The sequence below is a fragment of the Dicentrarchus labrax genome, unplaced genomic scaffold (genome assembly GCF_905237075.1).
Source record: "Dicentrarchus labrax unplaced genomic scaffold, dlabrax2021, whole genome shotgun sequence".
Taxonomy (NCBI): domain Eukaryota; kingdom Metazoa; phylum Chordata; class Actinopteri; family Moronidae; genus Dicentrarchus; species Dicentrarchus labrax.
This window is the reverse complement of record NW_026136707.1, coordinates 3295218-3309238: the sequence shown is the minus strand read 5'-3', so window position 1 is coordinate 3309238 and position 14021 is coordinate 3295218. Positions and strand designations below refer to the sequence as shown.

Below are 14021 nucleotides of genomic sequence, written 5' to 3'. Positions count from 1 at the left end.
AATCTGATTTTATTTTACACATGCACAACTGCATGTCTATTTTTCATTTTTCTACTTTATTTTAATATTAGTTATTATTATTATTATTATTATTATTATTATTATTGTTATTATTTTATGTATTTTATTTTATAAAAAAGTATATTCTACTTTATTTTAAGTTATTATCATTATATTATTATTATTATTATTATTTATATTATTATTATATTATTATATTTTGTATTTTATTTTATAAAAAAGTCAAGTCTATTCTTCTACTTTATTTTAAGTTATTATCATTATATTATTTTATATTTTATATTTTATTTTATGTCCCTATTAAATTAAATTAAATTAAATTAAATTAAATTAAATTAAATTAAATTAACTGTGTGTACTAAACCTCCCCGGAACCTTGAGTTAGACGCTGACACTCACTCACATCACGGACGTGTTTTGGTGTAACACACAACATTCAGCAGGGGCTCGGAGAGTGTCCCCCAGAGAACAGTGTCCCCTCCCGACATGTGTCTGTCCAACGCTCGCGTCCGTAAGTAAGCACCATAGTAACGCCATAGTAACGCCATAGTAACGCCACAGTAACCATAGTAACGCCATAGTAACGCCGCGTCCTTCACGTCGTCAACGGTTCGCTAACGCTTCCGGCTGCTAGCAAAACGAGCTAACCGGTCGTTAGCATTTAGCTCAGTTAGCATGTCAACAAACTTTTATCTTTACTTTTTAAACCGCCGTGACACGTGTTCGCGATTTACTTACATCTTTAACTTCACGTGGCTCTTTAATCTCTAACAGATGCGTCGCTAACTCTCCATTTGTTTTACGTTGTTAACGCGCAGATTAAGATTCCGGTTATTATTCGCTGCGGTGTTTCTCGCTGCGGTGTTTCTCGCTGCGGTGTTTCTCGCTGCGGTGTTTCGGCCTTTCTGCGCCGGTTTCAGGGAGGTGAGCTGTTCAATATCGCTGCGGTGTCACAAGTAGTCGCAGTGTTACTCAAATCGCAAGAAGCTGCAATGATTTTGTGGTGAAAAGTGGGTTAAAAACAGCTTTATCGTGCAGTAATATACTCTAATAATGCTAATAATAATAATAATGTACTGTAAGTGCTGCAGAGGCTCTTAAGATCCAATCCAACTTTATTTGTTTAGCACTTTAAAAACAACCAAAGTGCTACAGGAGAATAAATAGGACATCAGATGTAAGAAGACATGTTTGTTTGGTGCAGACCTTTAAAAAAAAAAAGTCACATCAGAACAATTTTAATAGCGTTTAAACAGTAAAAAATAAAGTTGTATAATATATATATAATAATAATAATATGTCCCATTTTCCAGGTTGTAGAAGGCAGATTCCTTTGAGATCCTTCTAGCTGCTTCTGAACCATGAGTGGCTCCAAGCCCGACATCCTGTGGTCTCCCCACCACCCGGACCGCTACGTCATCTGCGACTCCGAGCTGGGACTGTACCGCATTGGGCCCGTGGGCGGCTCCGAAACCAAGGCTGGCGCTCTCCCGCTCTCTGAAGAAACCGCTGCTACTTTACTCGCCATTAACTCTGACACCCCGTACATGAAATGTGTGGCCTGGTACCCGAAGCATGAGCCCGAATGTTTGCTCGCCGTGGGCCAAGCCAACGGCAGAGTGGTGCTCACCAGCCTGGGTCAGAGCCACAACTCCACATGCAAAGAGCTGGTGGGAAAAGAGTTTGTGCCCAAGCACGCCCGTCAATGCAACACTTTAGCCTGGAACCCGGTGGACAGCAACTTGCTGGCCGCCGGGTTGGACAAGCACAGGGCAGACTTCTCTGTCCTCATATGGGACATCAGCAGTAAGTTCTCCCCAGAGGCGAGCGTAGCCGCGGAGAAGATTCGTCTCTCCTCCGTGGATTTGGACTCTAGCTCGGTGGTGACGAAACCGTTGTACGAGTTAGGCCAGAACGACGCCTGCCTCTCCCTCTGCTGGCTGCTTCGCGACCCAAAGCTGCTGTTGGCCGGCATGCACAGGAACCTCGCAATATTCGACCTGAGAAACACGAGCCAGAAAACGTTTGTCAACACCAAGGCCATCCAGGGGGTGACGGTCGACCCACACTTCCACGACCGTGTGGCGTCTTTCTTTGAGGGTCAGGTGGCCATCTGGGATCTGAGGAAGTTTGAAAAGCCCGTGCTGACGCTCACTGAGCAGCCGAAGCCGCTCACTAAGGTATGAGGCAGTTTGTTTTTGAGGGAATGAGCCAAATGTTTCAGCTCTGTCTTGTTAAATTGGGATTTTTTTGGGGGGGGATTCTGATGATGTAGTCTCCTGGTAAAATATTAAATATAGTAGATTTTACAGACAGAAAGTTGCTTTTGTTTCTCACTTTAGGTGGCTTGGTGTCCGACCCGTACCGGCCTGCTCGCCACACTGACACGTGACAGCAACATCATCCGTCTGTACGACATGCAACACACTCCCACGCCCATCGGCGACGAGACGGAGCCCACCATCATCGAGCGAAGCGTGCAACCCTGTGAAAGCCAGATCGGCAGCTTCGCCTGGCACCCGTCCTCTCAGAACCGCATGGTGGTGGTGTCGGCGGCCAACCGGGTCATGACTGACTTCACCGTGTTTGAGCGCATCTCGCTGGCCTGGAGCTCCACCACCTCGCTCATGTGGGCGTGCGGCAGGCACCTGTACGACTGCGTGGAGGACGGGGCTGATGGAGTGGAGAGCGTGATTGAGAAAGACATTGCCACCAAGATGAGGCAGAGGGCTCAGTCCAGGTACGGCCACGATACCGTCCAGGTGTGGAGGAACCACCTGCTGGCTGGAGGGAACGACCCCAAGCTCAAGTCGTTGTGGTACGATCTGTTCTATATCCTTTATGACGAAGGAGTGGTGGAAGTAAAGATACTGATTTATATATTTATGTTGGTATTGTTGTGAAACTGCTGTGTTGTGCTTTACAAATCCTTCTTATCTAAGAAGTTTTATCTCCTTTTTCAAAGCTCACTGCTCACTGTGCAGAACAGTCCTTTTTACCTTGTTAGATATAAACATATATATAGATAGATTTTATTATTTTACATAATAAAAATAGAAATTCATGAATACAGGTAATTAAAATGTCATTAAATAGATTATTAAAGTCACATTCGATAACTTTTGTTTGAGTGTTAGATCTTACAACCTGCAACTTGTTTTATCTACAGTCACATAGTGATTTTTTTGTTTTGTTTTATAAAGTTATAAAAAAGATATAGTTTTATTTTTAGAAGGCAAATAAACTTACTGGCAGCCTTTATATAAGGTTGACTGGATATGTAGATGTTTGTCTTCTATATTCAGTACTTATTCTTGTTTCGATGGTAAACAGTAAAAATGTTTCTTTCTTGCATTCATTAGAGGTTGAACTGTTACTACGGTCCAGCTTGAATTTGAGTCATAATAAAGTAATTGTGGCTCTTGTGCGTTTCGATAATTACGTTGTTTAAACTGCAATATCAGTTACAATTCCTATACGAGTATCACATATGAAGCAGTGTGCAGAGGATATGGAGCTGAAACTGCAGGGGAACAAACAGTCTGTGGTCTACTCTGGTATCAAGAACATCGTCAAGACCAGCTCAGGTAGGTGAACCACCTGAAAATGTAATATTTTAAAATATGTTTGTGAAGAAGAGTCAGAACGATAAAATATGTGTTATCCTAAATTGGTACACCTGACTTATTGAATGCTCCGGTATGTCTCCCTGGTTCCCTCAGGCACAACAGAGAGCCGCAGGTGCTGGAGCGGTTCAGACCGGCAGACAGATGTACCGCGGTATCTCAGCGAGGAGCGCTGCCTCGCCCTGCGGCTGTGCGGCTGGATCAGCCGGGGTCCCGACATTGACGTGGAGATTTTCCTGCGAACGCTGGAGCAGGAGCGCGAGTGGGAGCGGGCGGCCGCCGTGGCTCTGTTCAACCTGGACATCCGCCGGGCCATCCAGATCCTCAACAAGGGAGCCACGGCTGAGAAGGGTGAGTGCTGCAGCACCGTGGAGGGAGGGAGGGAGGAAGGAGAGGAGGCAGGAAGCCAAGTGTTTACTGGAAGGAGGAATGATTCAGACCCAACATGTAAAGCAATATCCTAAAACCCAAGGTGGTCTCATCAAATGTCTTGTTTTTCCTAAACAAAACCCACAAATATTCACTTTATTGCAAAAAAAACAAACAAGAAAAGCAACAAATTCTCACATTTGACAACCTGGAACCATCAAATATAAGAATAATCAATAGTTGCAGAGTAATGCCTTGTTAAGATCTTGTGTAATTTACTTTTTATTTTGCTAAATTAAATTATGTAGTTGTTCAAAATGAAGCAGCAGCTGTGAATATTTCAACCAATTAAAGAATCTAAAAATGTTAAACCACTTTTCTTCTCTTTAACTGAGATAAATGATTTACACTTGATAACGATCTGACTGCATTATCGTGCATTACCACGTCTGCTGCTTCAGCAGGAAATTATAAAAGCAATATTTCTCAATGCCAACCAAGGACTGTAGAGTGTGTATAAAAGCATGAAACACCAGTATCATCATTTTCAGATTGCTCAGAAATGTGTAAAATATATTATTGTACCGTCCTGATAAACATTTAAGTTCCTTTTCCAACAAATGAAGTTAAGATCTTGAGGAATTTCAGCAATGTAACAGCAGGCGAACCTTGTTTTTCACACAGCGCTCTCCGAGTATCAGCTGCAGCGCTTTTCACACTGAGGTTTAATGAAAATGGAGAGAGAGAGAGAGAGGGCCGTTGTTTACACACGTCTTGACTAAGAAAAAAATTCCACCAATGTAGGTCAAACGTTTTTCTGCTGTGTGCTCTAATGAGTGTTTCCTGAGCATGACTGACGGGGCGATCCATTAGATAAGGAGTGTCAACAGAGCCATCACGACAGCAGAAGCTCTGACTTATAATGCTCATACAAACACATGAACATTTTTGTGCCGTTGGTTTAGTTTACATGTCCTTAAAATACCTAGTGTGGTTTACCATGATGAGGTGATACTATTAGTTTAATGTTAAAGAAGTAGTTTGACATTTAACTTCTCGTAAAGCTAAGCCTGAGTCGGCCCAAAGATTAAGGAATCCACCTTCCAGCGCCTCCAAAGCTCACTAGATTACATGTTATAAATCCTGTTTGTTTAATCTTCATCATTAACTGTAAAGATGGACAACATGACAGCTCCCCAAACTGCCCCTGTTGGCTGGCTGCAGTATAGGTCATAACCCCCGCCCCCCTCAAACCCGTGGCTGTAGAAGCAGTGGCTGTATCCGGGATAGTGGAGACGTGTTTTTAAGATGTTAGTTAATGAACTGTAGAGGTGTGCACAAGCTTCTTGTTTAGCTCTTGGCAATAAAATAAGTGTAGATCCAGATATTCCAAACTATTCTTGTTAATTATTGATGTTAAGTCTTTTTAATATATTATTATTTAATGACTTTTACATCATTTTGAATGTTAAACCCCTATATGAAGCTACAGCCTAATGAAGGCTGCAGAATGACCAGAGCTAATCATAAAGCAAAGAGCTTTTTAAAGTACATCCTGTGTCTTGGTTGAACTGATCTCTGTTCATTAAGCCACAGAGCTAACTCTTTTTTTTTTTTTTTTTGTTGGTTTTTGACGACAGCTCTGCACTGACAGTAAAGAATTTGCAGATATTAAATAAACCTGCTTGTCCGACTTCTTCTTCTTCACAGGTGACCTGAACCTGAATGTGGTTGCCATGGCTCTGTCAGGCTACACTGACGAGAAGTCCTCCCTGTGGAGGGAGATGTGCAGCTCTCTGAGGCTGCAGCTGAAGAACCCCTACCTTTGCGTCATGTTTGCCTTTCTCACCAGTGAGCCTGGAGCCTATGACGGCGTGCTGGTAATGGATCTCTTATTATCATGGAATCTCATGGCCCTGTTGCAAACACAACGAGTTTAAATTAGCGAAAAGAAAAAAAGTCTGACGTTTAAAATTGGCACCGAAGAGCTTCATGGAAACATATTACATATTCTTAACATGGTGAAGTGGTGGTAGTAAATGCTCCAGTGGTCTTCAGGTGCACAGGAAGAGATGTGTTTTACGTTTCTGTAATCAGTGCTGTAAGTTGTAACGCACTTCACAGACAAACGAATGTGTGCCCAGAGCAGAGTGTATGTTTCTGCTTTTTTCCTCCCTCGGTTGCATCAGATTCTGGCCTCTGGCCTCCAGCTGCCGTCACATTTATTCATCTCTTTGGACCTTTTCCTGGCCAGAAGTGATGACTCCACGATAAGAGCATTTAGTCAGTCGCTCTGACTTTGTTTCTTGTGTTAGGGCAGAACTGTGTCACAGAGCAGAAATACTTAAGTGAGAAACTATTATTTTAAACTCAAGCCTTTCTTCACAAATCGTTTATTTATGAGAGGATGAAAATCTTTGACTGTGTTTCAGTATGAGAGCAGTGTTGCTGTCCGGGACCGAGTAGCCTTTGCCTGTATGTTTCTCAGCGACGCCCAGGTAACACAATACAAAGCCAATATTTCAACAGCAGTATAGGTCATACCCTGTTAACAGCATTGCCTATTGAGTTTCTTCAGTACACGATTATGTTGCATTCTCCTCTGAATTGATAAACTGAATATCTCTGGGGGGTGTTTTGATGCAGCTGCCTCGATACATTGACAAGCTAACCAACGAGATGAAGGAGGCGGGCAACCTGGAGGGAATCCTGCTGACGGGGTTGACTAAAGATGGCGTGGACCTCATGGAGAGCTACGTGGATCGCACTGGAGATGTTCAGACTGCCAGCTTTTGCATGCTGAAGGTACACAAACACACACAAATGATGCAATGGGTACTTGCGACACATTCAAACCAAGTATTATTGGAAAAGGAGTGACGACTCATGGGTCAAATCCAACCCCTCAACAAAAACATTTAGTTACTCAACTTGAAGAGAAGCATGTCAGCTGAGGCTATTTTCAGTCACACAGCGCATGGTGAAGTCTACCTGATAATTAACACAGATAAATAATATAATACACTACTACTACAATGTAGTAACCACATAGCAGCATGAAGAGAATATGATGTTATAATATGTACTCTTAAAGGTCTCCTGCCTCAGTATGTCACTTCTCAAATTTAAAACCACCAGATGTCAGACATGTTTAACTGTATTTACCCCTCAGGTAAATACTGAACTCGGGAAGGCTGCTGCGCAATGAATTACAGAGGATTTCTGAAACTTGAATGTCTCATTCCCCTGGGCATTTTTAAACTTTTAACTTCAAACCTATTTAGTGACATCTGTGATTATCACTGTTGCTGTATGTTACGCCATTATTTGTCCGGTTATGTATTTCTGTCCTGTTGATTTGTTTGAGATATGTTTGTTCTTAACTTAAATATCTCTTGAAACTACCTAAATAAAGGTTTTGTGTAAACACGGGTTTGATAGCACAGCTTGTCTATAACAGTAATGACTTTGTATAAAGCAAAAAATACAAACACAACAATAGTTTCATTCAACCATAAATGAAGCAGTCACAGAGCATACTTTTTTATTTTTGAGTCGTTTTATTGCCAAAAGTTTTAGCATAAACTGATGTAACTCTGTAACCACTAACAAATTAATAGGAAAAATTACATCTGGCTTCAGATACAATCCTACATTTTTTTATTTAATTCAATGTATTCAATTAAAATAAAAACTAAAACACAAAATTCTGTGCACGTACATGCCTGCGAGCTATTGTAAGTGACCCCAAAATACAAGGTTTAAACACTACATGAACTAAAAGATAAAACTGTAAAGAACTGTCAGCCTGATTGCACGCTTGGAAGAGATCAAGCCACATGCTAAAACTTGCCTGTTCGTTTCTATAAGGTCACAGCTTGTTATTTTTAACACAGTTGCCGCCTCCTAGAACAACATGAAGCAAGCCTCACTGGAGTTGTTTGCTGTCATGCGCTTGTTTCTGTACAGAAATACTAAAGCAAATGTAGTCGTGGAACAGGTCTGTGACTTTCTAACAGGCTGTCGAACAGCTTGTTTAACTCTTGGTTTGCTTGATGTCTTTCCTGTTCTAACTGAGTAGAGTAATACAGAGTACAAGGCATCCACCACCTATGCAGTAATTTCCTATAACTCGCATACATTTACACAAACATGTACAAATTGCACCAGGGGGGACGAGTGCAGGAAGGGTGAGACTTCCAGATGCTATTTTGTTCAAGTACGCTTTGCTTTGTTTTCCCGTGCAGTGCGTGAACTGACGTATAGAGAAATTCTTCCGATAGGGTTCCCCAGGTGATGTGTTGAAAGACCCCCGAGTTCAATGCTGGATCGAAAACTACCGCAACCTGCTGGACGCCTGGAGGTTCTGGCACAAACGGGCCGAGTTTGACATCCACAGAGGCAAACTGGACCCCAGCTCCAAACCACTGGCCCAGGTAACTGACAACAGAAATGAAATGACAAAAAATTACAACAATTTTGATTATTAGTTAATAGTTTGAGTCATTTATCAACAGAATAAATGCTGGCTTTTGTTTTATTTCATAGTAATTTTAACGTTTTGGACTGTTGGTCAGATTATTCAACATTTCCTGACATTTTATAGAGTAAAGAACTAATCTTAAATAATCATTAATTATTAATTAATCACAAGTTGCAGTCATAAATATTTGTTTTTGATCATGTCAGTCATTCTAAGTTTAGTTTGATAAAATTTTAACTCCTGATTTTCTTTGTCAACACTGTGTTTATTGAGTTTTTCTATATTCATACATAACATAACATATTATACATTCTGAACCCCCTCCCACTCCCTCCCCCCACTTCCCATTACTGGTACATATATGTATTTATAGAAAGCAAAAGCAAGAAATAATAGTATAATGAAACAAACAGATAATGAAATAACAACAAAATATAAATAAATAAAAAGTAATTTAAAGATATGCACAGGTAATGTCACGAATGGAGAGAAAAAATAAAAAAATAATAGTAATTAGTTTTGCTCGTCAGCAACTATGTCTCTTTTCTGTATGACACTTCGATATCTGCTGTATTCAAATCATATTAATCCTGATTCTAATGTGATAAGATAAGTGGAAAGCAATCTGTCTTGTTTGTTTACTGTCTTAGACCTTACTACCGTCACAGCAAACTAGGACGCTTGTATTGTTTATTACGGCAGCCGTAGTTTGTGCCAAGCAATCTGAAGAGTGTCAGCCAAGCTACTAACACTCACAGCACTGCTCTCCAATTCTCGTCATAAAACCTGTGTTCTAGTTAGTGATCTTTGTTGTTTTTCTCCTTTCACACTGGAGAAATCTGTTCCAGACAGTACACAGACTCTTACTATAATAGACCCTTGTATAAGGCCTAGTACTAAAAATGTTTTTATGTGTGATTATGAGTACGCCGGTGCTGCAAGCAAAACTCGAGACTACCTAACTCCATCCCTTACATTCCACTATTCACAGTTAAAGCGTGTGGGGATTTTTGCTGTATTATCTAACGCTTATCTCCTTCTCCCCTCAAAGTGAAGAATCAGACAGCTGGTGAGCGTGTGCTCGTTGGGTTTTACCTTCATGTTCACCGGCTCTTATCAACCGACCTTTGTGTTTGTTCGTGTGTGACAGGTGTTTGTGAGCTGCAACTTCTGCGGGAAGTCTATCTCCTACAGCTGCTCGGCGATGCCTCACCAGGGCCGCGGATTCAGCCAGTACGGTGTCAGCGGCTCACCCACCAAGTCTAAAGTCACCAGTTGCCCCGGCTGCAGGAAACCGCTGCCACGTTGTGCCCTTTGCCTCATGAACATGGGGACACCTGTATCTAATTGTCCAGGTAAACTTGCCTGTGTGGAGTATGTAGACTGATGCTCATCTGATATTTCCAGTGGTGGACGGGCATCTTGGAGCAGCTGGAGTGTTTATAATACTTAACTGAGCATTTACAGGGGACAATGTGTGGACTTTGATCAGCATTTAGGAGCAGTTGCACCTGGGAGCTCAGCCAATCCAGTTTCCTTATTGCTGTGATGTCACTTAAACCAATGTTGATAGATAGTCAAATTTTATTGTTTGTTAATATTGACTCATGAATAAATCTTCTCTGGCAGGAACGGGGAAGTCAGATGAGAAGGTGGACTTGACGAGGGAGAACAAACTCGCTCAGTTCAACAACTGGTTCACCTGGTGTCACAACTGTCGACACGGCGGCCACGCCGGACACATGCTCAGCTGGTTCAGGTGGGACTCGCTCTGAATGCTGCACATGCTGCTATGGTCCATGTACCCTCCGTTAATTGGATTTACAATTTTATATTTTAATAATAATACTATAGCCGACACATTTAAAAAACCACAAAGCTCGCTGTGCGTCACACCTGAAACAATTAGTCCAGACTTTAAATAAACTAATGGCTGCTCACAGCGCCACCCAACAATAGAAACGACAAACTAGTCAAAAATATTCGGTAGAAAATGCAAAATGGGACAATTTTCAAGTATATCAAGAGTTTATAACAAAAAGAATCAGACAAATGCTGAGAGTTCTTCTTATAGTCAACAGTAATTCCTGCCGTTATTACAGCTTCTTTTTTTAACCCAAAAAAAACAAAAAAATTTGGAAGGGAAAAAGGAAAAAAAAAAATATTTTTTTTTTTTTCCCCCCCTTAAATATGTTGTAACATTGTCCATGTTGATCCTGCTAAGAAGGATGACTCCGTTTCCGGTATAAACTGGCTGATTAGAGACACTGTACCGCCTTTTGAGCGTAAAACCTAAACCTCCTGTTTTCTTAAACCCAGTCCTAATACTGTACGTTTAACACTGGTGCTACAGTAGCTACCTCTTGTGGCAGGCAGATAAATCTTAAATATATATTTTTAATGAAATGAATTCTTTTAAAACATATAATTCTATCAAAATATTTGAGATCAAATGTAATTTAATGTAAGTTTTGCATTTCCTGTAATATTTTGTTTCATTATCAGCCTTCTACGTAGTCACGTTCATTGGTGCATACGTCCACGATTAGTTACGAGCTAAAATGTGATGGCAAGATAAGTGGAGGTAAAATGAATGGTTCAAAAACACTGCAGTCGTGGCTACAAATAGGAGCTATTAGGGACTGAATTTCGGACCAGGAGTACCCTTTTTCTTCCAAATTATTTGTGGTTCTTGAACCGCTTTCACTCAGGATTCAGCTACAGTCAATAAATATACTTTCGATAAGGAATAACACTGAATGTGATCGGCCTACGCTGTTGTATTTTAACGTTGGCCGTAATGGTGGTACTTACAGAGCCTAATATTTTAGTGGTAGGCACTGTAAAAGATAACCTATAGTTATCTATTACAGACAAAGGCAATAAGAGATTTTCTCAAAATTAATTTGTTTGATTTTTGTTCTGGAAATGAAAATTCAATGAATGGCAGGTACACGGACCTGTTAGGGCCTTCTGTGTTCTTGTGGTCAGGATGTGCAAACTTCTGTATCATCTATTGTTTACACATTTCTTCTCATCCGCGTCTTCTTGTTCTTTTAATCTACCTACATGTGTCTATTACAGAGACCACACAGAGTGCCCAGTGTCGGCCTGCACGTGTAAATGCATGCAGCTGGACACCACAGGGAACCTGGTGCCTTCGGACAGCAGCTAAACAGGAGACGCCTGTCGGAAACTGAAGCCAAACACCAGCCCAAAGCCAACCAGTGCAGGTTCACTGCTGCACCCGCCACACCGACAACTGGGCAAGGGACAAAGGGTGCCAGCAGTGTCCTCTCTCTGGACTGGCTGCTTGAATAGAATGACATACTGTTAAGTTATAGTCTAGTGAATGTAACGTCGTAACAGGAGCCCTATATGAAGAAGGGAGGCAGTGTGTGTTACTGATCTCACTAACTGAATCAACGACAGAAAGGGAGCAAATGCAAACTCACTACTCTGCTAATGAAAAATCTCACTCAGGAGAAATACAAGAGGCTCTGTTGTAATCAGCCTCTTCCAATCTAACCTGAATCAGGCTTGTGGTTTTATTGTGATCTATTAAAATATAAAAAATAAAATAAAATGTCCACTTACACATCAGGTTGTAGGGATGTGATCACCGGTGCCAATATGTCTGAGCTATATTTTGTGGCTTGTATTTTTAATACGCTATTTAACGTCTTTGTTTGTCTAACGAAAGCATCTTCACATACCTCATGAAAGAATTGTTCTTGGGGGGGTGGTGGTGGAAGGACAGTACCTCCCTCCGCCTCCCCCGGGTGATGGAGCGGAGTGCAGCACACACAATAACCACACTCTTTTGCTCTCTTCATGTTCCTCTGTGTCACTCTTCATGTGGCATTGTGCGGTGGGGCTTCCAGTGTGAGGGGTGGTTTTTTCGGGGGGTGGGCGAGGATTGAGGAATTGGAGAAGGTAGGGGTGGTGGTGAGGAAGAGGAGGAGGGTGGGAGGGTGCGTCTGTATTCACCAGCCCACTCCAGGCCTGTGGTCCATGAAAGAAGCTCGCCAGAAAACAGCAGCTGCTCGGCACTCCGACAAGACCCTCCAGATTGTTCCCCTCATAAAGAACCTCAGCTGCCGGAACACTATTGACTCAAAGAGAGGGCGAGAGAACAGACAGCCTGAGCCCCGTACCCTCCCACCCCCCCCACCCTCTCTCCCTCCTACACCCTCCGACATACACAGACTTGCCCTCTCTTTCTTTCTCCCTCTCTCTGGTGCCCAAATTGCACCCAAAAAACTATGCATACCACACATCAATCCGAGGATGGGCGCCGTCTGTGGGGGGACGGCCGTGTGTAAGCCGCATTGTAAATGGGTTTTTCTCTCTTTCTCTGCCACCCTCCTCGCTCTGTCACTAACCTAGGGAGGCATTGTAAGTGAGAGGCGGCCTGCACCAGAGCTGGCTAAATCACTTAGTCATGGAGTAGGGAGGAGGAGGTGAGGAGGAGGAGGAGGAGGTGGTGTAGGGGAGGAGGGGGGGCACAGGAGCTACTGTATGCTGCTTTCACCAGGATCTCTCCCCGGTGTGGGAGGTTTTATAGGCCTGCATGCCCTTTTGTGAACTATTTTGGAGTGGAGCTGACAAATTGGCGAGCCGTGTAGCGTCCCGAAAAAACAGGGTGGCTGGAATTTCATCCTTTCATCGTTTCTTGTGTTTGCCTTTTAAATAAATTCCGACTGACAAATTGGAGCGCTGTTGAATGGGGTGTTTTTTTTTTCTCCATAAGTTTACGTGGTTTATTTTTGTAGTATGTTTCATACACACACAGATGGCGTGGGGTTTTTTTTTCTGTCATGTGCGCTCTTTATCTTAAAAGCATTGAGTCACTCATTATTCTCCCATGGGAACTCCTACAGGTTTACAGACCATCATTGCAGGCAGAAATATGGACGCCAGGGAAACACAATAGATTTTGGACTTCAGAACTAGGCAAAAAAAATCTCCTTATTAGTTTTAAAGTTCACTCTTTACCTTTGGAAACAATAAAATCCATTAGTAGCCACTCTGGAGCTTTCGATCTTGTCACGATCTTCCTCGGCAGATGGAGTTTGCCCAGTTGTCATGAAATCATAGATAGTCAAATTCACGTTTTATGGACTTGCAGTTCATGTTGGCTCCAAGAGTTGAGACTGAAATTCACTCTTGACCTTGGATCAAAGCAGTTAATGAGCAATCTCACCACAAGTAGAATCAACTGTGTGTATTTAAGCATACAAATACAGCAGGAAGTGTACAGGAAGATATGTAGACATACAGTAACTACTACTACTATGTACGGATCAGTAAGAATATAAAAATATATATAAACAATAACAAACAGTTCAGTTTCTATGTGCAGATCAAATTTAAGCTGTAAGCTATAAAAAAATAAGGGAATAAATATTACATGGATAATGTATTAAGTGACTTTACAAGGTCCACAAGTAGTACTCGACAAAGAATTGTAACATATACATTTTCATGACGACTGGGCAAACCCCATCTGCAGAGGAAGA

The 14021-nt window shown here is 41.8% G+C and overlaps 1 protein-coding gene across 4 annotated transcripts; it reads left to right on the top strand.

Annotated features, from left to right (window-relative positions):
• The first annotated feature begins 430 nt into the window (after positions 1 to 430).
• mios (missing oocyte, meiosis regulator, homolog (Drosophila)) lies at positions 431 to 13215 on the top strand. 4 transcript variants are annotated; one of them, XM_051407819.1, is made up of 12 exons: positions 431 to 532; positions 1335 to 2201; positions 2364 to 2857; positions 3514 to 3608; positions 3744 to 3998; positions 5727 to 5896; positions 6449 to 6514; positions 6663 to 6821; positions 8300 to 8452; positions 9650 to 9854; positions 10129 to 10258; positions 11584 to 13215. In XM_051407819.1, exons 2-12 carry the CDS (start codon positions 1383 to 1385, stop codon positions 11672 to 11674), a joined length of 2637 nt encoding a protein of 878 aa, XP_051263779.1. In that variant the 5' UTR covers positions 431 to 532; positions 1335 to 1382; the 3' UTR covers positions 11675 to 13215. The 4 variants fall into 4 exon arrangements, with proteins under 4 accessions (XP_051263779.1, XP_051263778.1, XP_051263780.1 ...); XM_051407818.1 differs by having other exon boundaries at positions 454 to 536; XM_051407820.1 differs by lacking the exon at positions 431 to 532 and adding an exon at positions 645 to 945.
• The last annotated feature ends 806 nt before the right edge of the window (positions 13216 to 14021 follow it).

Bases quoted from the DNA above. Each gene is read 5' to 3' on its own strand.
- mios (XM_051407819.1), top strand. From the start codon at position 1,383: ATGAGTGGCTCCAAGCCCGACATCCTGTGGTCTCCCCACCACCCGGAC. The intron at 2,202-2,363 runs GTATGAGGCAGT...TTCTCACTTTAG, and splicing joins AGCCGAAGCCGCTCACTAAG to GTGGCTTGGTGTCCGACCCG. The intron at 10,259-11,583 runs GTGGGACTCGCT...TGTCTATTACAG, and splicing joins CACATGCTCAGCTGGTTCAG to AGACCACACAGAGTGCCCAG.